This window comes from Leopardus geoffroyi, chromosome D1 (genome assembly GCF_018350155.1).
Source record: "Leopardus geoffroyi isolate Oge1 chromosome D1, O.geoffroyi_Oge1_pat1.0, whole genome shotgun sequence".
Lineage (NCBI taxonomy): Eukaryota > Metazoa > Chordata > Mammalia > Carnivora > Felidae > Leopardus > Leopardus geoffroyi.
This window is the reverse complement of record NC_059329.1, coordinates 53439699-53467254: the sequence shown is the minus strand read 5'-3', so window position 1 is coordinate 53467254 and position 27556 is coordinate 53439699. Positions and strand designations below refer to the sequence as shown.

At 46.9% G+C, this 27556-nt stretch overlaps 1 protein-coding gene across 6 annotated transcripts in view; it reads right to left on the bottom strand.

Annotated features, from left to right (window-relative positions):
* TENM4 (teneurin transmembrane protein 4) overlaps positions 1-27556 on the bottom strand; it is a 2911279-nt gene that overhangs the window by 191324 nt on the left and 2692399 nt on the right. For all 6 annotated transcript variants that reach the window (XM_045483835.1, XM_045483839.1, XM_045483838.1 and 3 more), the window contains one exon: positions 2537-2707. In XM_045483835.1, coding sequence (XP_045339791.1) covers positions 2537-2707 — 171 coding nt within the window. The remainder of the gene's footprint in view (positions 1-2536; positions 2708-27556) is intronic.

Below are 27556 nucleotides of genomic sequence, written 5' to 3'. Positions count from 1 at the left end.
GGGCAATTTTATTTTGCCTCTTATCTGCACCTCCTGCTCCTTGGGTAAAACAAAACAAAACCTAAAAAACCCACAAACTAATTTCATTAGAATGGGAGATTTCAGATAGATCCAACTCTGTTTCAAGAATGTCTGATAGAGATCATGGAGGGAAGAAAATACATTTTGCTAAATGAGACCTCTTCCAATGCCTTGAGGGTTAAACATATCTTAAATCTGTATTTGTACGTGCTGACCTAAAGACCGTCCACATGGATGGATTCCCGTATGGCATGTGACACTATAAACTGACAAGGGAATCACAAGCTGACAGGCAGGACCATGGACAGGGCTGGCCTGGAAAAAAAAATTCTAAAGAACCATCTGGTTAGTCTGATGATTCTACTATCAATTTCATATGTAGGACTTGTGAATTAAACTGGACCTTGGAGATAATTTAGCTCAATAACTTCCTTTTAGAGAGGAGGAGAATGAGGCTCAGAAAGTCTTTCTTTTTTTTTTTTTGAAAGCATGTTCACTTTTTTTTTGTTTATTTTTGAGAGAGAAGACCTCTGAATGATCCTGAAGGCCAAAATCAATTCATTTTTTTTTAAAAAATGTTTGTTTATTTTTGAGAGAGACAGAGAACACAAGTGGAGGAGGGGTAGGGAGAAAGGAGAGAGACAGAGCATGAGTGGGGGATGGACAGAGAGAGAGGGAGACACAGCTTCCAGCCTCTGAGCTGTCAGGACAGAACCTGACGTGGGGCTTGAACTCACAAGCTGCAAGATCACGACCTGAGCCAATATCAGACGCTCAACCGACCAGGCACCCCACTCAGAAAGTCTTTCAAGGGATTTGCTTAAGGACAATTCAAGGGTCAGCAGCTGGGCTTGAAGTCAGGGCTCTTGATTCCTAACCCAGAGCTCTTCCCATGGCCCTATCCACACACCCTCCATATCCTTACTAAAGGGTGAAGAAAGTATAAATTATTAAATGTTTTAAGTCTTAAAATCTTTGTAAAGGAGAAGACTGGCATTGCCCCTAGAAAAAGTAGGCAGAGGTTCTGATTTGGCTCTGTGGAAATGCTCCCATTCTTACTTCCCTTAAAGATGACCATGGGTCAAGAGTTGATCTTGTTGGAGTATTAGCATAGTCCCTGTGCAAGGATTACATGCAAATTCATGAAGCATTCCATATTTAAAAAACAAAAAGAAAGAGTTGGGGGTGCCTGGGTGGCTCAGCTGGTTAAGCATCCAACTCTTGATTTCAGCTCAGGTCATGATCTCATGGTTTCTGAGTTCGAGCTCTGTGTCAGGCTTTGCACTGACAAGTGCAAATCTCCTTGGGGTTCTCTCTCTTCCTTTCTCTCTGCCCCTCCACCACTTGTGTTCTGTCTTTCTGTCTCAAAAATAAACTTTTTTTAAAAAAAAGAATTGATTTTTGCCTTCAGGATCATTCAGAGGTCCTGAGTAGCTACTTCAACCAAGCATATGGTACCCTGTTAACCAAACAGATTCCTGGAAGGGGAATCCTTGAGGGCAGGAAACCTCAGAAGCTTTGATCCCAAAGTTGTCTGAGATGCTAGGAAAGAAGATATAGCAGTAAAGGTGGAGGCAGACCTGTGGTGCACTTTGCTAACAGACGAGATGAAGCAGGGCACAGCAGGGACAGGATAAAGAATGCCTACGCTGCCCAGAATGGCAATGAGACTGGCCTATTAGCTCAGCCATCTTTCATGGTACCATTTTTGTGAGTCTGTGCCACTTTTGGCTGATAGTGGAAGAATGTATGTCAATGGCGTGTTAGAAAGACCCTTAAGAAATTCAGAACATGGGTCTACAGATGTCCCATTTAAGAATGCTAAACTCCAAATGTCACTACCACTCCATCACTGATAGAAAAATATCCGTGTCCCACTGCATAATGGGATTTCTCATCTACATCTCCTTCAGGGTCTTGTAACCATGTGGTGAATCAGGTAGGACAATTTATAGAGACAGTAAGAGCTCTGGAGTCACCCAGACCTGGGCTCATATGCCAAGCTCCATTATTTACTGGCTGAGCGACCTCTGGTCAAGTCACTAAATTAATGTAACCCTTAGGTTTTGTATCTAAAATGGGTCTAAAGAATTATACTTACCTCACAGGATCTCTGTGAGGATTAAGTGTAAAAAGCTCTTGACAAAATCTTTGAAATAAATAAACCGTACAAACACTAATGATTATCGTTATTGGCCCCTTAAGGACTCATCCTGATCCCACACAATCCAAGACAGCCACCCAGCAGTGCGAAAGCCCATGATGCTTCCCTCGAGGCATGAGATGGGATACCACTGAGCACCATGAGAGCTGCCCAAGCCCCGTATGAGCTCACAGTGACAAGGAACTGAGATGAAGACACAGGTGGGCTGGCAGCCGGCGTGGAGTGCAGAAAGATGGAGGAAGGGCCAAAGCACGGAGCTGTGAGTCAGGCACATGACGTGCATAATGAAGGTCTCTTCGGTTCAAAGGCAGACACAGAGGACTCACGACACGAACAACACGGCAACCCTACCTTCTGTGGCTCCTTTGCCTTTCCTGTCAGGGATCTCTAACCCAGTGCCCCCTGATGGATACAGGGAGACGTCCGTTGGCACAGGCCAACTGCTGGCTGTGTCCTCCGTGATTTCATACATCTGCCCCTCCATCGGCTGCAGGTGCCAGTTTAGGCCAAACAGGTGCATGGCTGTGGTGAGCAATGAGAAAAGTCATCTTTTTCTGCTGGAGGAGGAAATGGAACTCCCAAGCCATAGGGGAGGGCAGCTGGGGTGGGGAACTCAGGAATTCAGTTCAGCTCAGCTCAACAAACAGCCCCTGAAGACAGCTTTGCAGTGCCAAGCCCTATGTGGGGGGCTGGGCATGGAGATGCTCAAGGCATAGACCCTGGCCCTGAGGGCTCACAGTCTGGTGGGACAGGGAGAGGGGTAGGGATGGGGGAGTTTCAGGAAGCCTTGGCCTTTTGCTTTGAAAGATAAATAATCTAGGGGGAAATTTTGCAATTTGTAGCACAAAGGGTTAATTTCATTAATATAAAAGTAACTGCTACAAATAATAAGCAAAACCCAACAGCTCATCAGGAAAATAGGAATATGATATGAACTATGAGCAGAGAGCTTACAGAATAAGAAATACAATTGGTTCTCAATCATATGAAAAGACTCTTGACAACACTCATCATAGGAGAAATGTAAGTTAAAACTTTGAAATACTATTTTTCACATAGGCTTTGGCAAAGATAAAAAAGGTTAAAATTATACAGTATTGACAGAGAACAGGAAATAAGCACTCTCATACTTCACTGGTAAGAGCATAAGTTGGTACAAACGCTATGAAGGACAATTTGAAAAAAGCTATCAAATTAATAACAAACATACTACTGATCCTGGGATTTAGAGGTTCCCAGGGTTTCTAGAAAATTCTAGAAATTTCTCCTCCAAATATTTTCACATATTATACTAAATGATGTACATACAAGGTTATTCACTGCAGCACTGTTTGTAGTAGCAAAATATTAGAAACCACTTCATCAGTAAGGGGTCAGATAAGCTACCTTCATACAATGTATTACGTAATCATAAAAAAAGCACATGGAAGCTCTTTATATTTTTCTGAAAGGAAAATTGTAACATGCAGAATGGCATATCTGATATACTGCCTTTGGCGGGAAAAATCATGTATATGTTTAGAATATTCCTGAAGGATATGAAAGACACTGGTAACAGTAGATGCACCCAATGATGGAAAGAGATCCTAAGGGTCAGGGATAGAAGACAGATTTGCTTCTAACTGTATATTTGTTGTACTTTTTGATTTTGTAGGATGTACTTGCATTTCTGTTTTAAAAATATTTTTTTCCAAGGTAGTGACTGCTAAACGGTCTTGTGCAACAATCTAGAAGAGACCATAAGACGCCAAAGAATGGACACTGTTCCCTAACATACACAGTGCTTGAAAAGGTGAGGAAACTTGTTTCTAAAAGATTTTGTAATCTAGTACAAAACGTCTGCTTAAATCCCATTTTAGGATTTAAGAGTTGTCAATGGTCCCTACTTACCTTTTCTGAAATGCCTGCCCTGATTCCTTACACAGAGAGTGAAGAACTTCAGTCCCTGACTCCCACAGCATCCTGTATACAACATCACTCCTTTGTTGTACTGATGAATATTTTCTAGAAGCCTACCCTGTACTGGGACCCAGGGCTGACTCTGGAGAGCCAGAACGTAATCAGACAGCCCTTGCTTCCATGAGCTCACAGACAAGTAGAGAAGATGGACAAGGAACAAAGTCTACTCAGAAGGACTAGAAGGCCCAGAGGAGGGGGTGACTGGCCCACTAAGAGGGCCAGAGGAACCCAGGGAAGGATCTATGGAACTATGAAGGCCCACAGTAATTATGTATACTGAGGGCTAACTGTATGCCAGGAAGCACACTGGGAAATTTGTATACATTGCATCTAAACCTCAAGGCAGCCCTGCAAAACCCAACTTGCAGATGTGCACGCTAAGTCTCAGAAGGTAGTTATAAAACTGAGTGCCAGGCATTGTGCTAAAACCAGTAAATGCAATATTTCCTTAATTCTCACAAAAATCCTGAAAAGACAGTTAGTAATAGCCCCATTTTACAGATGCAGAAACTAAGACACAGTGACATCGATTAACACAGGGAAGGTTAAATGGCTCGCGAGCGACACAGTGTAGACTAGAATCTGCAACTATTCAAACACTGAAATCAGATATCACCAGTCTTCCTGGCTTGAAGCCCAGGCTCCACCCACTTCACCAAGCCTTTCTCACTAGCTTTACCTTGCAAGGCAAGTGGGTGTTACAAAAACATCCCCTTTCACACATGGAGCAGCTTTGGGGGCTGTAACATAGGATCCTGTGAGGAGGACAGAGGGTTGTATTGCTTGGCCCATCCGTGGAAGGGTTCACTGACAGGCTGGTGGGGGGGTCTTGAGGGGCTGTGTGGGCACCTTCAAGGCACAAATAACTGTATAAAGGACACGAGAGCTGCACATCCTTCTGACTTCTAGTCCAAAACACAAGCCACCCAGGGAACGCACACAAGTTTGATCTCTGTAACAGAAATGGAATCTGACCCTTTGCTCTCTCTGGTTACTGCCGAGCGGGGAACAGTGTGTGCCAGAGGTAAGAAGACTGGTTTGGAATCCTAGCTGCCACCACCTAGATGCATCCAAGAAATGGAGAGGCAATTATTTCAAAGAATTACTGTATCATATGAGATAATATATGGCAAAGTGCTTTGTAAACCGTACATACGCATGATGGCGGTATTTTGTAACCATTATACTCATACTGTTGATGATAGTGATAAAACAGCAGCTACCACTTAGCATATTTTTGGTCCTGGGCACTAAAGGAGGAGGAACTTTACGCTGCTCGTGGTGGTATAGTTGTCAATAATGATAGAAGTTAACTTGCCTGGAAGAAGTGAAAACTCTGCTGTTTCCAAGGCTGAATTAGCTCCCATTTTTGCTTACCGTCTTACCAGTTTAATCTATATATTGGCAACTCCAAAGGTAATGGAGAAATTGTTTGAACGGAGGACGACTCAGAGATATGCAGTTAAATGAGCACTGCTCCTTTCCCCATTAGAATCAATTATCTCATCTAACTGTGCAGAAGTGCTGTCTTGTTAAAGGTCATGAGAATTAAGTAATCCCAGAATGAATAGAACTCTCACAGCTTTGCTAAGAAAAACATTTTTATTGTCAAAGCTTTCTCTTACTTTTAACAAGATGCAAAATCAAGCTCTTGCTTAAAAAGAAAGAAAGAAAGAAAGAAAGAAAGAAAGAAAGAAAGAAAGAAAGAAAGAAAGAAAAAAAAAAAGCAAAATGAGGAGAAAGAAAAGCCAGTGGAAAAAAGCATTGGAGGTGAAAATGATCACAGGGTCTTGTGTCTCAGGGAAGTTAATTAGGGCAGGACAGTCCTCAGCTGGTGGGGGGGAAGATGCTGACCTGAAGCTTCGGGAGGCACACTGGCGGGGCTTCCTCGTGGCCTTGCCCCCCACTACCCGCCATCACAGAGTCCTCACACAGGTGTGAGGCTGGCATGTCTCTCTGTTTCCTTTCACCACCTGGGAAGGCAAAGTTCTGGACCCCACTCGAACCTGGGCCCTCGGAAGACTCAGTCACCCAGAAATCAGTTTTGGAGGCTTGCAGGTGGGAAGTAAGCATGGGGCCACTGAGATTAGGGGATGATGTGGAGACAGGTGTGAAGTTCAGCCAGTCATGGTCACTTTACAGCCACAACAGAAGGGACCCTTACTCTCTGATTCAGGGTCTTCAATAGATTTGTGCTAGAGGGCCCTCCATTCCTTTACTGTGCTGAGTGGTGGTTAATTCTATAGTTCCAGGTTATGGAAGAGGGGAAGAGAGAAGGAACAATCTCCCCTCTCCTCCCCTCCTCTCTCCAAAGGGTAAAACACAAGCTCAGCCACAGATAGTCCAAGGAAACATAACTCAAGCAACCACTCTTCTTTTTCCTTGAAAATAATCAAAATAATAACAGCAGCTCAAAATGTGGAATCATTTGAGTGCGTACCAACATGCTGAATGCTTTATATTATCTAATTTAATCTTCATGTAAAGATAGGTTGAAAAATCATTACCGGAAAATACATACAAGGAAAGTGGACTAACATTTAAGTTATACTAACATACTCTGATTTACCAGGAGAGGTAAAAGTTACCCAATACCACCAGTCCCCTTTCCCTGCCCAGCAAGACATAAGGGATGGCTGAGAATGTGCAAGCTCTATCCTGACATTTTTAACAAGAATGCCCAATAGATGTTCAGATGCTGAAGCCTCCTCCCAGCACCTGGTGGCAGGAAGCAATTCACAAAGTCATCGTGCAGGAATCACCAGTCTAAGTGTAGGAGCCAGTATAGATTCGAGGCAAGCTTCAAACTTAGGAGCCTGTGTTCCCAACCCAAGCTTCCTCTTTTTCATTCTTTCACTTTTATTTTTTTTTTTATTTTTTTATTTAAAAAAAATTTTTTTTTTTCAACGTTTATTTATTTTTGGGACAGAGAGAGACAGAGCATGAACGGGGGAGGGGCAGAGAGAGAGGGAGACACAGAATCGGAAACAGGCTCCAGGCTCTGAGCCATCAGCCCAGAGCCTGACGCGGGGCTCGAACTCACGGACCGCGAGATCGTGACCTGGCTGAAGTCGGACGCTTAACCGACTGCGCCACCCAGGCGCCCCTCACTTTTATTTTTTTAAAAAAATTTTAATGTTTATTTATTTTGAGATAGAGACAAGAGTGCGAGTGGGGGAGGGCCAGAGAGAGGGGGGAAGGGGCAGAGAGAGAGGGGGAGACACAGAATCCGAAGCAGGCTCCAGGCTCCAAGCTGTGAGCACAGAACCCGATGCGGGGCTCAAACTTGTGAAATCATGACCTGAGCTGAAGGGGGATGCTTAACCGACTGAACCACCCAGGTGCCCCTTTCATTCTTTTACTTTAAATAGAAGATAAAATATGGGCAACATAAAGCCACCAGCAAAAAAACCCACCAACACACACACACACACACACACACTGGCTACAATTAATGTTTGGGGGGACGAGTGGTGTTAATAACTATCTCTTGGCCAACAGCAGCCCACGTTTAAAGTTGTATATGGCAGGAAACGAATGCTACCCAAATGATGTGAAATTAACAGCCATGGATCCAGAAAAGCTAAGAAATAGAAAGAGTCCTCCCCTGTCTGCTCTAAGAATGAACCAGACCATTGAAAAAAATAAACTGTAATTGGTCACACCCCCTTTCCTGAAGAATTACTGGTGACCATTCACCACCAATGTACATCACAGGATTGTCTAAACTGCACTCTGTGGTTTGTATTTACAACTGTCAGTGCAAAACTCTCAAGCACACTGAAAGTGACCTAAATAAGAAACCTGATATGGGTTTTCCCTTTAAACTACTTTTTAATTCCATGCAAAGGTGAAAAGGTGCTTAAGAGTTCAGAAGAAGGTTGTGGAAAGGTAGCAGGTTCACAGGATCACCCACACTGAAATGTTAATGATTTCTAAAAGCCAAGAGCTGGGCTGGGGGAAGTTTCTTATTCCCTCAGCTCCGGTCAATCTGATCCCAGGGTTGACATTTTCCAGTCCCCTTTTCCTGCCCAGCAAGACAAAAGAGATGGCCGAGAAAGTGCAAGCTCCATCCTGACATTTTTAACAAGAATGCCCATAGATGTTCAGACACTGAAGCTTCCCCCCCCCCACCCCCCCCACACCCAGCCAGTGAGAGGCAATTAACAAAGTCATTATGCAGGAATCACCAACATAAGTACAGCAGAGCTTTTCCTGTCACGGTGCACGCTTCCCTTTCTTCCAAAAATCAAATGCATGAACCCACTTGCATCTGTAAATTAGCAGGTCTAGGCAGTGACTAGAGGCGGCAATCAATAACCACAAGGGAGTGTTGATTCCAGTGGTGTTTTTGGTTTCTAAAGGCAGTGGGAATCAACCCGGTTATGTGGCTACCCACTTTTCTATTAGTGCTCAGTTTTGTTTTCTTTTGCTTTTAATAAATATTATCATTTCTGTGAAACATAAGTCATTGGCATTCTTGGACTATGGTCGTCCAATGGAGAAAACAACAACAAAAACAGAAAGTCACAACAACAGCAACAAGAAGACAGAGTTTCATTCCCCAGGTTCTAGTCCTAGTTTTGCTACAAAGCTGTGACATTCACAAATTCCGAACCCAGAAGCTCCATACGCAGAGATGTCGACTGCAGGGCAAGAGCAGAAAAAGTGGAAACAACCTAGACGTGTAAAAATAGAACAACTTAGCTGACTTATAATACAGGTACTGGATGGAATGCAGTGCAATCGTTATACAAAAATGACCATGACAACCAGCAATGAGGGCAAATACTGATGATAGAATGCTAAGGGAAAAAAAGGCAAGACTTTTTTTTTTTTTTTTTTGCTGACTGCATCTCTGCAAAACCAGATATGCATATGAAAAAAAACCTGGAAAGACATATGTAAAAATGACATCAGACTTTGAATTATAATAGTGGGATTAGGGATGAATTTTCTTACCTAGTTTCCGAACTCATTTTAATGTTGCTTTACACGAAAAGGGAAGTTCTCCAACCCAGCCTCAGGAGGAATAGGTAGAAACGAAGGGTGTCAGAGCCCAGGGAGGAGATCCCACCGTGGAGCACACGCCGTGTGCCAGACACTTAAGCAAGAGGGACTGCGTATGTTATTGCATTCTATCCTTACATAAACCTTGAGAAAATTACTATTATTCTCAGTTTATGATGGAAAAAAACCTGGAGGCTCAGAGAGGCCGCATGATTGCAAACACACCTTCCAGACGGGAAGTGATACAGTATCTGACCCCAGATCTGACTGGTTCCAAGGTCCAGGCTCTCCTCCTGATACATCACACCGCTAGTGAGTTCCAGTGTCTGAAATTAAGTTAAAATTTAAGACAACTGAAGGCAAAGCCTCTGCAGACAGCATAGCCAGATTTGCTCTTCTGAGGTGTTTGTTAAGGGGCTTTCTTCTCAAGGACAAAGCATGGGGCCCCCATTCTGACTACTTTAGGCATGGCTCACCCCCTGAGTCAAAACCATGTACATGCAAGTTCAAGTCTGGTTCTCTCCAGAGAGACCGGAGCTCGGTCATTTATTAGTTTTATGACTTTGGGCAAGTTACTTTGCCTGAGTCTCAGTTTCCACACGTGCAAAATGCAGCTGGTAGTATCTATCTCAAAGGATTAAATGAAATAATGCATGTAATTTGCTTAGAACTCTGCCTGGCGCATAGTAGGAACTCTACGGCAGTTGTCATCATCTTTGTCATTTTGCTACATCGATTTTCCTAATTTCTAGAGCCACTGAAAGATTTGTTTAAGCCAGCTCTGTCATATCACCTTTTTCTTCTTTCTATATATTCTCCCTAATTCCCTTTCCATGCCAACTATAAATTCCTTTACACTGAGGGGGCCTTTTTCTATCCTGCTTCCATTAGCTGACAGACTTTGGGCACAGGAACCAGAGATACTTGCCCAACGGATAAAACAGTTTTTAAAAGCAGAATCGGCATAAAGAAACCTGACAGGATCCCACTGGTGACTACGTGGGGCTAATTTTAAATCAAGTAAATATATTGCTTTTCTTCCTGTCTCTGGATAAACCTGACTGCAACAATCAGGGTTACTGTCTCTCACCCCCAAATTAAGTGTTTTCCGGAGAAGGGACTCTGGTGCAGCTGATCATTTTTCTGTACCGTGCAATGCTGTGGGAAGGATTTGCCGGCAGCTGCTCAAAAATTCTGTAAATCAAGGGGCGGTGGTGGTGGCGGCTGGGCACAAGTAAGAGGCTCAAGCGCAGCCAGCCACACGAGTGGGAACCAGGCAGTCCCACGGTCACTGCACAGGAGGAACAGCAATGTAGCTGGAGGGCACCCAAAGCTGGCCACACAGCAAGGGGTGGGGGGACCAGAGCTGGAATCGAATACGCACGGAATAAACTGGTAGTATTGCAGCAACAGAATCAGAGAGCTGTCTTTTCTGGGCGCTTTTCACCAGGCAGCCTCGACTAAGACCTCTTCTCTACGTAACTAATGCAGGGGCTGGTCACCTCCACCAACCCGTGGACTGACCTCAGCCCGGTTATCCGACTTCTCCGTGCCCGTCTCCCAGTGTCGTGCTGGTTCCCGAGGCCAGAAACGGGAAGCACAGAACTGTAGTGGTGATGAGCACAGGCTGCCGTCACACAGCCCTGGGTTCCTTTTCCGGTTCTCACGTTCACAGTGACGTGCCCTGGCAGACGTTAGGTAACTCTCTGGAGCCTCGGTTTGCTCATCTATAAAATGGTGACCATAACACTCAGCTCCAAGAGCTGTGAAGATAGTTTATGGTGCTTGGTATTTTCTCAAAGAGATGATCCTCTTTGCTCCTAACATTATCACCATCACGGTAATTGTATATTGAGGTTTTCCTTGCGAAAGTAAGGTCAGGAGATTTCTCCAGGGAGTTCAGAGACTGGAGTTTCTGCTGGGATGTTGGGGGAGGATGTTGCTTAGATGGAACTGACAGTCCCAGCCCCCTCCCTCATTGCACAGGTGAGGAGACGCAGACTTGACGAGAGCATGTGGGCAGAGCCTGGGACCCTGCTGAGCCCAGGTTTTCAACTCTGTCATTAAGTCATGGCAGGAAATCCTGTAAGGGCAGGAAAGCCATCCTCATAGCCTATTCCTCCATAGGCACTGCACTCCCAGATTAAAGAGGTTGTCTCCTTGGTGCAGCCACTCTGGAAAACAGTGTGGAGGTTCCTCAAAAAATTAAAAATAGATCTACCCTATGACCCAGCAATAGCACTGCTAGGAATTTACCCAAGGGATGCAGGAGTGCTGATGCATAGCGGCACTTGTACCCCAATGTTTATAGCAGCACTTTCAACAATAGCCAAATTATGGAAAGAGCCTAACTGTCCATCAACTGACGAATGGATAAAGAAGATGTGGTTTATATACACAATGGAATACTACTTGGCAATGAGAAAGAATGAAATATGGCCTTTTGTAGCAACGTGGATGGAACTGGAGGATGTTATGCTAAGTGAAATAAGTCAGGCAGAGAAAGACAGATACATGTTTTCACTTTTTGTTTTTTAATTTTTTTAATGTTTATTTATTTTTGAGAGACAGAGCATGAGCGGGGGAGGGGAAGAGAGAGAGGGAAACACAGAATCTGAGGCAGGTTCCAGGCTCTGAACTGTCAGCACTGACACGGGGCTTGAACCCACAAGTTGTGAGATCATGACTTGAGCCAAAGTCGGATGCTTAACCAACTGAGCCACCCAGGTGCCCCCATATGATTTCACTCTTATGTGGATCCTGAGAAACTTAACAGAAGTCCATGGGGGAGGGGAAGGGGAAAAAAAAAAAGAGAGGGAGAGAGGCAAACCATAAGAGACTCTTAAAAACTGAGAATAAGCTGAGGGTTGATGGGGGTGGGAGGGAGGGAAAGTGGGTGATGGGCATTGAGGAGGGCACCTGTTGGGATGAGCACTGGGTGTTATATGGAAACCAATCTGACAATGAATTTCATATTAAAAAAAATAAGAAAGAAGTTGTCTCCTTGAGCCTAGAGTCAAGGGAATGAATCCACGGGACAGACTGTATCAGGCCACCATGAGGCCCTCCCTTCAGGGCAGCGTTCATTCCTTTCATTTCTACCCCTCAGCACCTAGCCCAAAGGAGTGAAGAAGAAAGGGAGAAAATGAAGGGGCAGACATAATTAGGATTATCATTAAAACAAAAACAGCTCCTAATTATTAAAATTGTACCATGTGCAAGACATAATGCTGGAGGACTCACATTTCTGGGATCATTCAATCTCACGACTTTTTAAGGAAGGTATTGCTGGTAACTCCATTTTATACACTTGGCCCCTCAAAACGCAGCGACAAAACAGGCGTTATTAATCTAATTCTGTATCTCCAGACAACCCAGCCTCCAGAATTCTCTGTAATTGCACATTCATCACAGCATCACCAAGAACTGAAACCAACCCCTGAGCTCTTCTCAGACTACTGTCAGGGGAGCGCAGGACAGGTTTCCTGTTAGCCGCTGTGAGAATAAACATACAGCTGTCGATCCAATCACTGCCAACAAACACACAAGGAAGACCTTCGTTTGCGGCACTTGCCTCTGAGCGTCAACACTAGATTCACAAGGCTGGCCCGAGCTTTTCTTTTCTTTTTAGTTTTTTAAACTAATTTTTATTTTTGAGAGAGAGCACAAGCGAGTGAGCACGAGCGGGGGGAGGGGCAGAGAGACGGAGACACAGAATCCGAAGCAGGCTCCAGGCTCCGAGTGGTCAGCACAGAGCCCAACGCGGGGCTCAAACCTACGAACCATGAGATCATGACCTGTGCCGAAGTTGGACGCTCAACCGACGGAGCCACCCAGGCGCCCCTGGCTGAAACCCTTCTATAGAAAGATGACTCCGCTTAGCAAAGGACCTGCCACTCACGCGTGAGCCATCACTCCTTCCTTCATGTCGTCAACCAGCCAAGGGGACCCGAGGAAACCATGGGTTTGGTTAATGCCCGGGAATACCGAAGGAGGAAAGTCCTGTGGCTGGCTTCATCTCCACAGCTGCTAGAACTCACTGTGACAGCACTCTGCAGAGCAACCCTCCCATTTCCTGCTTTCCTCTGGCATACCGACCGTGTTAAATGATTTTTTTCTGTGATCAAAGTCAATTAGGAGGTGGTCCCCACTGTACCTCTAAATGGAGTTTTAATTTGTGTATATATTATTAGGAGAGGTCTTTTCCCTCTGGAACGTTCACTTCAGCAAGAGGAATGAGGGCGGACAGCTTAACGTGGAGCCTGCCACCCGGATTTGTAACTTGGGATAATATTTCTTTATAATGAGAAGCGTTTTGAAAGAGCATTTTAAAATCTCACAGAACAGAGTGTGCGATGTTCCTCTAATACTCCCCAGAGCATCCCAGGCTGCTGCCCCGTGGGTGAGCCTCTTCTGGCTCTTTGGGGTCACCCACATTTTCCTGCTTTCCTACTCTCGTCCGCACACAGAGCAAGGTGCTCGATACACGTGAGTTCCCTTTTACCTTCTCTGATATACACAGATCTCTGGTTTGGTTCAGCTTTTCAATTAGAAGTTTAAGGCAGCACAGTTCTGGGAGCCAGGGTGATGATGATGGTCAAGTTAACAAATAGCCCCTGTTGTTAACTGAAGGTTATACTGTGCCAAACACTGCAGCAAGTGCTTTATAAACACAGTATCACTTAACCCGCACAAAGCCCCAGAAGGGAGGTAGTATTATTACCCTCATTTGCAAGATGAGGACTGAGGGTCAAAGTGATTCAATAACTCGCCCAAGATTGCGCATTTAATAAGAGGCAGAGAATAAGCTCGGATCCGAGTCAAATCCACATTGCCTTGAACCTGTCCCTAACCACTATGCATGCTGCCTTTCCGATTAGATGTAAAATCATGGAAATGACAAAAATGGGGGAAAAAAAGGACAAATCTCTTAATATGGACCAGTCTTACTGATCAAATTTTGTTGGCAATATTTTCCTGAGGACAGAAACTTGAGGTAATATCGCTTAAAAATGGACACAATTTTCCAAGAGCACTCTAAATGCTTGTTGAGCAAGGTACCTGATATTCCTCACTCCCTTCTGCTCAGGGGTCTTGGTCTGTGCGATTTCTTCTATCCCTCAAACACACCTGTCCATCCAGCCTCCAGGCTTTTGTGGATACAATGTCTCTATGTGGAAACGGCCACTGCCCTCCCTATTTAATTTTTTTTTTTTCAACGTTTATTTATTTTTGGGACAGAGAGAGACAGAGCATGAACGGGGGAGGGGCAGAGAGAGAGGGAGACACAGAATCGGAAACAGGCTCCAGGCTCTGAGCCATCAGCCCAGAGCCTGACGCGGGGCTCGAACTCACGGACCGCGAGATCGTGACCTGGCTGAAGTCGGACACTTAACCGACTGCGCCACCCAGGCGCCCCTGCCCTCCCTATTTAAAAAATTTTCTCCCATCCTTCAAGGTCTATTTCTGTGTGGATTTTCACCATCACCCCCAGCCAAAAATGACCTCTGCTCCCCCCTCTGCAGCCTGGGGCCATTATCATGATTTCAGCACCTCTCCCATGCACAGTGCCCTGACGCTGCGGGTCTGTGTGCTCCCTGTCCCTGGCTGGCTGTGCTGTTCACCTACGTACTCAGTGGAGCAGATCTGTAGAGACAGTCAGGCTCCCAGCTCTGACCCTTAGTAGCTGTGTATCAGCAAATAAGTCACATAACCACTCTGACCTACACTGTTTTCATCTGGAAAAATGGAAATAATATAAAACCATCTCCTGAGTTGCTGTAAGAATTAAATTTAATGATAGTTCTTTATAGATTAGGAAGTGTTCTAAAACCATAAGGCATTCTGGTCACATTGCTTAAAAGTTAATAAAAGAGGCACGGGGTGCCTGGGTGGCTCAGTGGGTTAAGCGTCCTATGTCGGCTCAGGTCATGATCTCATAGTTTGTGGGTTTGTGCCCCGTGTTGGGCTCTGTGTTGACAGCTCAGAGCCTGGAGCCTGCTTCAGATTCTGTGTCTCCCTCTCTCTCTGCTCCTCCCCTGATCATGCTCTGTCTCTCTCTGTCTCTCAAAAATAAAACAAAACATTAAAAAAAAAAAAAAAAAAAAAAAAGAGGGGCTCCTGGGTGGCTCAGTCGGTTGAGCATCTGACTCTTGATTTCAGCACAGGTCACCATCTTGAAGTTCACGAGATCGAGCCCTGTGTTGAACTCCATGCTGACATTATAGAGCCTGTTTGGGATTCTCCCTCTTTCTCTCTCTCTCTGTCCCTCCCCCACTTGCACACACGCATGCCTTCTCTCAAAATAAATAAACAAACTTAGAAAAAGAGTTAATGAAAGAAAGAACACCCAAAGTATAAGGCACAGACTAATGCAACAATTTGTATGTGAAACATCCAGCACGGCCCCAGACCTACACAATCAGGTGTATGAACCATGCTATGTAATAGACTCGATGCTCTACAGGAAGTTAGATGCCAACAAGTTACAAAAGAAGAGTTTCCAGTTTTCAGGTAAAAAAAAAAAAAAAAAAATGCTACTTCTAAAATTCGCATTTAATCTCTGCCAACTTCCACACCTTCTCCCCTCAAATACCAGTTTTGCGTGCGTGCTCTGGTGGAGGAATGTATGTGCTCACGAAACCAGAAACACTCACAGGAGCCCAGGGACTAGGTCCTCCTGAGAGTTCCTGGTGGCCCAGTTGGTAGAATTTAGGACCGTGGGACGCAGTGGAGGCCACAGCACAATGAATGATCCTGGCATATCTCCTCTTTCCCCACTGGTGCCTGTGAACAAAATCTAACTCCAGGCTCGAAAGGACGATAAATCTAGCTGCCTGCCACACACCAGAGGGAAGAGCTTCCTCCAAAGTGAAATGTTATACTGGTGACAATCTACTCATGCCAGATGAAGCCTGGAGAACAGCAGAATCAGATAACATGGGGGGCCAGGGCTCAGTAAGTGACATGTACTGAGGTCCCTGATGTCATCTGGGCCTCCTTGTCTCTCCAATCCTGAGGCATGTTGGTAAAAATCACAGACCCACTCAATGCCACGGGCACATAACAATCCTGGCACAGTGCATGGGACAGGACAGGTGGATGTTAATTTTTCTCCCATAAGAAAGAGAGTTAGCTTCTCTGCTTCGTAAGGCATTTCCTGCATCCTCTCAGCAGTCCAGATCAGGTGGACTGTCCCAGCCCACCCCAGCTATGGGAATCCAAGAGCCCAGGTGGAAAGAGGGCAGGGTCTGGGGACAAATCCTGGCTCCCTCTCTTACCAGTGATGTGGCTTTGGACAAATGAATTAACCTGCTTGGGCATCAGTTTCCTGTCTATAAAATGGAGATAAAAACAGAAAGGTGCCTAGCACATGGTTGGCACCTGGCAAAGATTTGTTGGATAAGTAAGACCATGAGAAGATTCAATGAGAAAATGCAGAAAACACTCAGAACATGCCTGGCACATGGTAAAGGTACATCACGTTGGGTTGTGGGAGGGGAGCTGGGAGCAGGGGCAGAGGGAAGCCACAGCCAGGGTGGCAAAGGCCCTGTGGTTTGCTCTGAGCCCCAGGGTTGCAGCACCACAGTAGATGAGGACATCAGAATGGGGGTCTGAAAGGCAGCACAGTCTACATAGGGAACGTAGGCCTTGGGATGGGGAAATCTGGCTTCTAGTTCCAGCTCTCTCACTTGCCAGTTATTCCAGCTCAATGAGCTATTTAACTGCGGCCGGCCTCATTTTCCACATTTGGGGCTTGCAGAGCAAGAAAATACAGTTGAGAATTCTATACGGCGCATGGTCCACCGGAGAGGATCGATGGGTTTGAAAGCCTCCCGGGAAGGCGAGGTATTTACCACGTAGCTGTCTCGTGCAGCATGTCTCCTAAGGCGGAAGGCAGCCAGTGTCCTGCAGTCCTTGTGGGTTCTGTGCTCTACACTCCAGAGCCTTGGGTACAACAGACCAATGCCTGCAGGAGGCTCAAATGCGCCAACGGACATTTTAACACACAGTCTTCTGATACAGGCACCCCACACAGCCAACATTTCTGTCTACCATCCTTTGCCTTTGTTTAGGCTGTTCCATCTTCCAGAAAGCCATTCATAGCTTCTCTTTCAATATCTTGATTTACAAGGCTCAGCGCCTTGGGGAAATTTTATCTGATCTTGCTTAGAATGAATTGCTCTTTCCTTCGGGCTCCCACAGGGACAAGGCTCAAACTCCAGGAACATGGTTTTATCATCTGTCTAGTACCACCATGAGCTCCTTACACATCTGGCTCACCATGAAACCTAGGATGACTCAAGGCGGTGATGCTAGCTTATCTGCTTTGTCTGTCCTTTGCAGCTGGGGACACAACCCGGCACACAGGCTCGGTGAGTGCTCCCTGCCGTTTCAAACCTGAACCTTGGGGAAGTTCCCTCTTCTTAATTTCAGATTACCTTAAATCCCTGCATCCAGGAGTGGCCCTTGGTGGCTGAATCTGAGAGGCCTTAAAACTTCTGGGTGATCCCGCTGCCCAGAAGGGTGAGAACAGCATCAGCTGAACACCCACTGTGGGCCACCCATGGTCTGGACCCCTCTTCTCGCTTAATGCTCAGAACACTGCTTAGACATTAATTGACTTTTCACCAAGGAGGAAATCAAGACCCCCAGTGAAAAACCTGTGGGCTGGGCCAGAATACAGGCCTCACTAGGTCCCGAGTCTATGCTCTTGCTACTGTGTTGCTATCTCAAAAAAAAAAATGAAACCATTTAGTTGTGATTTCCTTGTTTTACTGATAGGAGGAAGAAAAAAACACTGTGCTTACAGCCATCCTTCCTGCTCTCCTGCCTCCCTCCCTTTTCCCCCGTGATGAAGAGCTGCTTCTCTGCTTCCTCACGGAGGTCCTGAGCCTGCCGCCCTAAGCACACAGCCCAGACTGCACCCCCTCCTCTCCACAAGCTATATATCTATGACAGCGCAAGAACAGCCATCAGGGAGACCCTTCTCGCTTTCTCTCTGCACCTAGGTGCAATTAAGTTCTGTTATTTCACAGTAATTAGTCTAGAAGAAAAACAAGGACGTGGGGAACAAATCCTCTCCATAGGATGCAAAAAATCTGTAAGATCAACTCCTTTTCCACATTCCCGGGGTCAAAGCGTGCAAGGAACACCCTCAGGGTATGGTTGGGGCTACCTCCTGCCCATCCATGGCCACAATGTCCCTTCAGGGACCCCAAAGCTGCCCATGGGGCGCGGGCCTCAAGCCCCAGGAGAGTGTGTGATCTCTGCAGGTGCTGCTGTTGTTAGGCTATATGAATACACCTTTTTGTGACATTTCCAACCTCAGGACTGGTTGGCCCTAAAATTCAACATGTCTTGTTTGCTGGGGGGGAGGGAAGACAGATTCCAGGGACCAGGAACAGCTAGGTGCCAGGTTGTTATAGCATCTCTCCAGCAGCCTACTGTCTACATTCCCAGTGAGAAAACAGGCTAAGAGAGCGCAAGGTTCTTGCTCGACTTGCATGGACAGAGGAGCAAAACAGGGCCCTGGGCCAGGAGTGCACCTCACACTGATTACGCTTTGGCAGCTGCCTCTGGCTCCCTGCTCAGCTTCTGATAACCATTTTCCATGCTCCCATGATCTCACTGAGTCTAGACCTTCCCTCTCTGTCCCCTATACGAATACAAGCCTCTTCCCTTTTTCCTTCCTTCCATTCCATGCCTTGTCACAGTGGCTAGGCTCAGGTCCAGGCACCTTCCCCTGCTTTCTCTCCATCCACACACTTTTGCTGAACACGTGCTACCTCCTGCTGGCCTTGTATAAGAAACTAACTATGGCCCTGAGCAGGATGGAGATAGTTTCTGCCCTTGTGGAGCTGACAATCCGACAGCAGGGACAGGCACCAGCCGATCCGTGACATGATGAGCAGCTGCCGTTGTGGGGAGCATCGTGAGCAGTGTCAGAGCATAGAACCAGGTCCTGGCTTAGTGTCAGGGGGTCAGGAGGTACACTGAGGAAGGGACATGTGAGCCCAGCTTTTGAAAGGAACAGATTGAGAGAAAGGAGGCGGAAATCCCTCCAGGAATGAAGATTCTATAGCTTCTCTGGGTCTCGGAATCACACGTCAACTCCCTTGCACCCCACCCACTGAACCGGCTGACCCAAGGTCAGACACAAAGCCCCACCCCGGTGGGACTGCAGGGAAACTGGACACCCAGCTGGGCATCCTGGAATTCAGTCCTACCCTTCCAAGGAGCCCCTAGCAGTGAGTAACAAGAGCTTCAAACTGTGCACCCCTTGTGACCCAGAAATCCTGCTTTTGGAACACGCCCTCCCCAAAATAACTGAAAGAAGAAAAATCAGAGCAGAGTCACAAAGATGTTCACAGAAGCGCTATTTATAATAGGAAAAGTTGGAGACGGCAGAAATATACTGATACGGTAATGGCACAGATATGACAGAGCTCTTCAACTTGCCAAGAACTGTGTCAACAGTTATAAGCGTGTATGGGAAGAAATGGTCCATAAAAATGGCACAAGAGCATATGCCCGTGTGCATTCATGCCGACAGCACGGATGTTCCCGTTGTGAGACCCTAGTATCTTGAATTCTGAATTCTACCTTCCAGTGTTCTCAGCAACACTTGAAGATCTTACAGTCTGATTCTGAATCCAGCAATAAATCACCTCTTTATTACGTTTATTACTCTGAGAAAGAGAACCTAAAACCACCAAATGGCAAACAGGTGAGTGCTTGCCAGAGGCTGAGAATGAGGGGAGCACTGAGTATAAAAGGACATAAGGGAGCTTTTTGGGGTGATGGAAGTGGTCTGTGTTTTGACCGTGGTGGTGGTGATGGTCACGCAACTCCATCCGTCAAAACTCAGAGAATGGTATGCCTAAATGTGTTAGTTTTCTGTGTGTAAACTGTATCTCAGGAAATCTGATTTCGACTACAAGTGGGCAGGGCCTGGTGGCTGAGTGGGAGCAAAATATAGGAGAGGTGCCTGAGTAAGGTGGAGGGGAGAGGTGCCTGAGTAAGGGAGGGAGAGGTGCTTGAGTAAGGGGGGGGAGTGGTGCCTGAGTAAGCGGGGGGAGAGGTGCCTGAGTAAGGGGGAGGGAGAGGTGCCTGAGTAAGGGGGGGAATGGTGCCTGAGTAAGGGGGGGGGAGGTGCCTGAGTAAGGGGGGGGAGAGGTGCCTGAGTAAGGTGGGGGGGAGAGGTGCCTGAGTAAGGGGGGGGGGAGAGGTGCCCGAGTAAGGAAGGGAGAGGTGCTTGAGTAAGGGGGGGGAGTGGTGCCTGAGTAAGCGGGGGGAGAGGTGCCCGAGTAAGGGGGAGGGAGAGGTGCCTGAGTAAGGGGGGGAATGGTGCCTGAGTAAGGGTCGGGGAGGTGCCGAGTAAGTGGGGGAGAGGTGCCTGAGTAAGGGAGCGAAAGGTGCTTGAGTAAGGGGGGGAGTGGTGCCCGAGTAAGTGGAGGGAGAGGTGTCTGAGTGGGGGGGAGAGGTGCCTAAGTAGTGGGGGGAGAGGTGCCTGAGTAAGGGGGGGAGAGATGCCTGAGTAAGGGGGAGAGAGGCGCCTGAGTAAGGGGGGGAGTGGTGCCTGAGTAAGCCGGGGGGGGGGAGGTGCCTGAGTAAGGGGGGGAGAGATGCCTGAGTAAGGGGGGGGGAGGTGCCTGAATACGTGGGGGAGAGGTGCCTGAGTAAGGGGGGGAGGTACCTGAGTAAGGGGGAGAGAGGTAAATGTGTAAGGTTTGGGTCTCGATACTAGCCTTGGGTCCCCAGGAGGAGAGCCAGAGCCATGAGCACTACTATGGAAGAGAAATCGGAGATGTGAGGAGGCTGATGTTATCTACTTGCCTTCCAGACCTGCTCTCCCCTTCTCCACCCTGCTCTGTGCCTGGGAGGCTCACCCACACGGTCTGGATCAGTGGGCTTCCTTGGGTCTGCCGGCTGCTGGCTGGTTCCACCCATGGAGGAGATCGGAGGGTGGGGAGACGGCGGGGGGCGGGGGGGCAGCTGCAGAGCGGGGAAGATGTTTTTCATGCCGAGCGGTCACATGTTGAACGCCTTAATCATTTTGGCTACTCCTTTGTTTGCCTGCTTCGTCCTACGTTACAGACGGGAAGGCATCTTAAGGAGATGAAGTCCTTGCCCACATGGTACAGCAAGGAAGGGCAGAAGGACAACGGACAATAAAACGAGACCCGCTGGGCACCTACCCTTGCTCCTCTCGTTCCAGACACAGAAGCCTACTCCACACAGGCCGCTGTCTTGTTAGGAAAGCCTCCTCCCACAGAGCCCAAATCGGCCTTTGTTTCATTTTCACCCTGCGGGCCCAGTTCTGGCCTCGGCAGCGCCACAGAGCAAGTGAGCCCCTCCTCCGCACGGTGGCACCTCAGACAACAGCAGACAGCCGTGCCAGGCTCAAGTCCTGCTTTTGGGGGGCTGGAGGATACCTGTCTGGGGTCTGTTATGAAGAGAACAATCTATATATATCTTGCTATTAGCCATTCCCACTGAGCAGCATGAAGGAATCAATCTTGGAAAGAAAAGCTTTAATACAGGATCCTGTATCTTTACCACTTCTTCCTCCCCCTAAAACATCAAGTTCAATCATCTCCATTCCCCATTCTTTGGGCTATAAAGGTAAATCTACCCAAAAGGCCTGATGTGAAGTCAAAGAGAGAGGAGAGAAAATAAGCTGTATTGCTCGCTAGTAACACCCGGGCCCAAAGGGCAACAGGCCTGTGCTTATGAAGCAAATGGCACCCGAGATGCTGATGCCGTGAGAGCTGAACCAGATGGGATAACTGCGGGAAGGAGGGGGTAATATCACCTTGGCTTCCATTTCTGACCTTTTCTCTACTCATTTCATGTCCATGTCACCTGCCCCCGAGCCCCAGGACATACAGTGCACATTTCTGCCATCGTGCTTTTGCCTGTATTTTCCTTCCACCCAAAATACCCTCGGCAGGCTTTACCACCTTGCAAGGTCATTTATCCAATCAAGTCTCACTCAGCAGGGCTCCCTTGTGCCTGGCTTTGTGCTCCGGACGAGCGTGCAGCAGAGAACAGACTTTAGGAGAGGGGAGAGTGAGCAACGGCGCCCCCTAAAGAGAAGGGATGCCTCATGACCCCCTAACTGGACTGCCGCCAGCCAGCCCCTGAAGTCGGGTTTGTGTGGTGGAATGTCAGTCAGACATGGCGAGGAGAGCCCACACCAGTCTGCACACGTGGCACTCGGGGCCCCAGCCCGCCTCCATCAGCGCTGCCCAGATAACCCCGAGAACTGGATGACCCAGGCGCTTCCGGACCAAGGACTGCGATATTCCAACAAGCAAGCACTCTGACAGCTGCCTTTTGTAAAGCAGCAATTAAATTTAGCAGCGTTCTCACCCAACTATCACCACTTCAAGCAAGGGCTCCGATTTTTTTTTTTTTTTTTCTCAATCCAACATCAGCTGCTAGTGGAGGTGAAAATGTGACCTACTTTAAAAAAAAAAAAAAGATAAAAGAAATAAAAAGAAGGAGCCCTCAGTGCTGAGCATGTCGTCGTAGCAGCTGCACAGAGGCCGCCACAGCCCACGTCCGGGTTCAGTTTCCTCCTTCCTCCTTCCAAAACCTGGGGAGGACATTACGGGATCATCTACTCCCACCCCATCCTGGGTTGAGAAACTGGGGTCCAAGGAAGGCTCCCAACAGTGTCCCAAGGCCACCAGCAAGGGAGCTCTCCTTTTTCACATGCCCTGTGGTTTTTCAGCATCATCTCTCATGGGAGCACTATTGTTCTCCCCACTTTGCAAATGAGGAAACCAAGGCTCCAAAGGGTCACCCAGCTGGGCTGTGGCAGAGCTGAGATTTCTGCAGAATTCCATGGGAACACCTCACTGCCTTAGAGAAAGCATAGTGAGCGGCACCCTTTCTCCGCGGGGCGGGCCTGTACCCACCGTGGAAGAGAGTCCCAGGGCAATCTCAGGTCTCCATTCAAATGTAAAACTAGTCCTGCTTTTTTGTACTGTTAGCAAGCCTGTTGTGCCCCCTTTTCCAAACGCCTATTTGGCAAGACAGGTGCTTGAGGAGTCCTGGAGATAGGAATCCACAGCTCTTCCGTGATACCCCGTGTTTGCTTTTCACATAGAGATCCAGAACGCCGGGGAGCCTGTCAGTCTTACCTGGACAGAGGCGACTGTCAGTGAACCAAAAATCAACTTTTGTCTGAGTTAAAGAAATGACGCGAGGCACTTTCTGGTAATGATTCTTCTCTAGGCTGCTTCCCTGTAACAGCAACACATCCCTACAAATGTCTCCTGACAGGTCTCCCTGCTTGTTCTGTCGGCTGCCCCAGTGACTAACACAGGCCAGGAAGCCCGCAGGCACTGCGATGAGATGAGGCTGGTCCAAGGTCTCGGTCAAGACTTACAAATACTCTTCCACATGTGATGCTAATAGTACTAAGAATACTATTAACAACAATAATAGTATCTACCTTTTATTGAGTGCTAAAGGTCCCAGACAGTAGTCTAAGTACTTTATGCAAATTATCTTACTGGAATTTGCAAGAGCCCTGTGAAGTAGCCACTATTATTAGCCTCACTTTACAGATGGGTAAACTGAGGCTGATAGAGGTTACACAGACTTGCCTAAGGTCACAAGACAGATACGCAGCAGAGCTGACATCTGAAATCAGACAGCCTAATTTCAGAACCCATGCTCTCAGCCATGCTGCTATAAATTCCTCCCACGTAAAATGGGGTAATCATTCCAGCCACACCGACTATAGGAGCCATAAGCAAAGTGGAAACTGAGGTTCAGACAAATTAAGCAACTTGCCCAAGTTTATACAGTCAGCAAGTGATAGAGCTGGACATGAGTGGGGTCTTTTGATTCTACACCATCTGTTCAAGCTGTGAACCCAGCACAGTGTCTGAGAGTATGGCCTTTAAAAATCCTATATTCTTTACTGGTTTTGGGACCCTGGCAAGTTGTTAACTTCTGTGAGCTTTAGTTTCCTCTTGTAGAAAAAACAGAAAATAAAACTTATCTCACAGAACTGTTGAGTGTTCAAAGATATGACATGATGGGCTTGGACCAACACTGGGCACACAGCAAAAATTCTAAATACCAAGTACTATGATAGGAAAGTTAGTGCATAAAGTTTAGGAATGTGAAGTCGAAAAAGAATTTAAAGGCATCAGCCCTAGAGCCTGGGTTCTTGGGGATGACCACTGTCCTGCCATTTACCGGGTGACGGTGGGAACTTATTTCAGTTCACAGGTTCTCAGTGTCCTCATCTGTAAATTGGAGAGAATAATCCACAGGGATGTTGGGAGATTTGAAAATGAGAAACTACAAGCAAAGTGCTCAGAACAGAGAGGGGCATGTGGGCTGCAAACAATCAAAGCTAAGTGAAGTGATCTCATTAACGACCACAGCAGCCCCTATTATCTTTACCACACTATGCCACGCTGCCTTTTGTGGGGACAGTGTTTTAAAAACAATTAGCTGCTATAAAATAAAGCATTATTTGCCATGGCTGCACAAACTTCATGGTTTGACTTTTAACTAATCGTCCCCTCATTATCATGCTCTCCCTATTTGGTTCTGCAAACGCATTTCTTATCTTCAGAAAGGAAAAGGCGGAGAGTGTTCCAATACTCAAAAACCATCACAGGGAGAATGGTGAGTAAAACAAGGCACGCATGGTCAACAGCTACCTCTCCGAAAGGGTGTCCTTCGGAGACAAAAATGTACATCACGTCTCTGGTGAGATGCCCCGTGGATTCTTAAAGGTCCTTCCTAGATTACCCACCCAAACTAGAGTGGCCAAGTAACACCCCCCAGGGGGGAAGACAGCCCAGAGGCAAGGCCCCAGGCCCTGTAGCCTTTGTGGGTGGTAAATGCTGGCGGTGATCTTCCTAGGAGAGTAACTGCAGATGTCTCTGCAAATGAACGGAAACTTTTGAACTAAAAACCGAATGTCAAATGGATCTGTCAGGGTTCCCTCCAGATATGGCAGCCCCGAGCAGATAGCAGAGAAAGAACAATTCCTGCCCTCCCTGTTTTCGACTCCCCCTGTGCTGGTGAAGTGATAGGATTCTTATCTGGAGCTTGATAGGATGTAGAAAATAATTACAAATGAAAAGGTTATTCATAATTTTTAAATGAGTTAATTAGTAAACCCAGTCAGACTCACTCATTACAGTAATTAATAATTGATTATACTCGAAATTAAACACAATTTTTCATCAAAAATCTAATTAAGTATCTGTGCTTTTGCCTGTTGATTAGATCGGTTGGTCGGCTGGAAAAGTCTTTGTTAAGGATATTTGTGCTCGGCTGAGACAATTAATTTGATTTTTAATAATTGAAAGTTCCTTCCAAGTTAGTCATCACAGGCTGTGATTACGACCAAGCAACAAGACGCTCATCCTCTGCCCCCGGCAGCTGGAGGGGACCAGGCACGAAGGATGCTGCCCCAGCCCTTGAGGAAAAGTAGGAAAATGCACCTGCAATGCCTTCACCTGCATTAGCGTACTCCAGCCTCACACACATCCTCCTGAGGTGATGGGTCGTGCCTGTCTTCTAGATGAGGAAGTCAAGGCTCAGAAAGAGAAGCGAGTTGCCCAGGGGTGAACAGCAGCCAGGTGGCAGAGCTGGGAATGGAATCCAGGTCTGTCTGTAAGCTCTGAGTCTCCAGGGAACAAAGGCAACATTCCAGTTCTGCCTATCTGACCTGGCCCTTGCACATGCAATCTACAGTCCCGTCTTAAAGTTTCTGCAGAGAGAGGGTTTTATCAGAAGGATGTATTTATTCTATGTGAGGACACATTATCAGTGGACTAACCACTCCTAACAGGAGACACAAATTCTCCTAAAGCCAACCCCTCCTCTCCACCTACACTGCTACTGTCTTAGCCGATGCCCTTGGCTTCTCCTGACCCATTTGCTGTGACGGGGCCTATTCTTCCTTCCTCTACACTTTTCTTTCTAAAATAAAAGTCTGACTACATTCTGCCACTGCTTCTACTGCTTAAAACCCTTCAGTGGCTCCCCAGTGCCCATCCGGGAAGGTCCGTCACTTGGCCTCTGAGGTCATCTTCATGATCTTACCGAACTCTCCTGCATTAGCTCCAACACCCCTCAGATGCTTCAAACACAGACGATGGCTTTACCACCACACTGTCCTCTCTTAAACCTGAAACTTCCCTCGATTTGACATCCACTCTCTGCATGTCTCCTGACAATTTAACTCTGACTAGAGGATTCAGCTACATCATCATCCTTCCCAGGGAGCCTCCCCTAGTGCTCTTGGCGGTGGGTATTCCCATAGCCCCTGAGCTGCTTCAATCACGGCTAACACAGCTGTCTCCTTTCCAAAGCTACCAACAACAAGAGGGCAGGGATCATGTATTTAGCCCTAACATTTAGCACAGTACCTGGCCCAAAGGAGGTACCCTGCATGGTTTGCTGAATGAGAAACAAAAGTCACAAAATCATGGGTGCAAAGACTGTCAGTGTTGGAAGGACAATCAAAGGCCATCCAGTGAAAAATCTCAGTCGGCACTGGAATCATCCTTGCTATGTGGTCACTGGGCTCTGTTTGCATCGTTCCTATGACAAGGAGCTCCCTACCTCCTGGTAGATCCTATCTAAATTTAGATTCCTGAAAACTGACCCCATAGAAGCCCATGGGATGTAAACAGAAGAGAGTTTGCATAATCATACAAAGATTTATTCTTTCTCCCTGAACGAGGCTACAGTATAAACTTTCCAACTTCAATGTAGTTGATGTCTTTATGTTGCAAACTACTTGACTCTCGATGAACAGGGACAGTCCTCATTCAAATGTCTACTCATTTAGAAAATATAATAATGTCAGTCAAAAACAAGAGTTGCATTAGTGGTTACCAGGGACACAGCATTGGTGGTGACAGGAAGAAACTTTCATGCCGAGTGATGGTGCTTGGAACTGTATGGCCCTCACCCGTAACCCAGTTTACATCAATCAGTACCCTTTCACAGGGCTCTGGCCTCTCCCAGTTTGGCTATTCCTTTTACCCACTAACACACAGCAGGGATGGCAGATGCCTGGTGTGCCATCAATGTTCTCCATTCTGGTGACCATGATAGGTATTACTAATCAATCACAGAGACCCTTTCCCATTGATCCTGAATATAGCCTCAGGACCCTTCTTTTTGAGTGAGAGAGAGAGAGAGAGAGAGAGAGAGAGTGAGCACGCACAGGGGAGGGGGAGAGGGAGAATCTTAAGCAGGTTCTACCCCCAAGTGAGGAGCCTAACACAGGGCTCAATCTCACAATGATGAGATCACGACCTGAGCTGAAGTCAAGAGTCAGACGCGTAACTGACAGAGCCACCCAGGCTCCCCCTCGGGATCCTTCTTAACACAGCTTTCTAGACA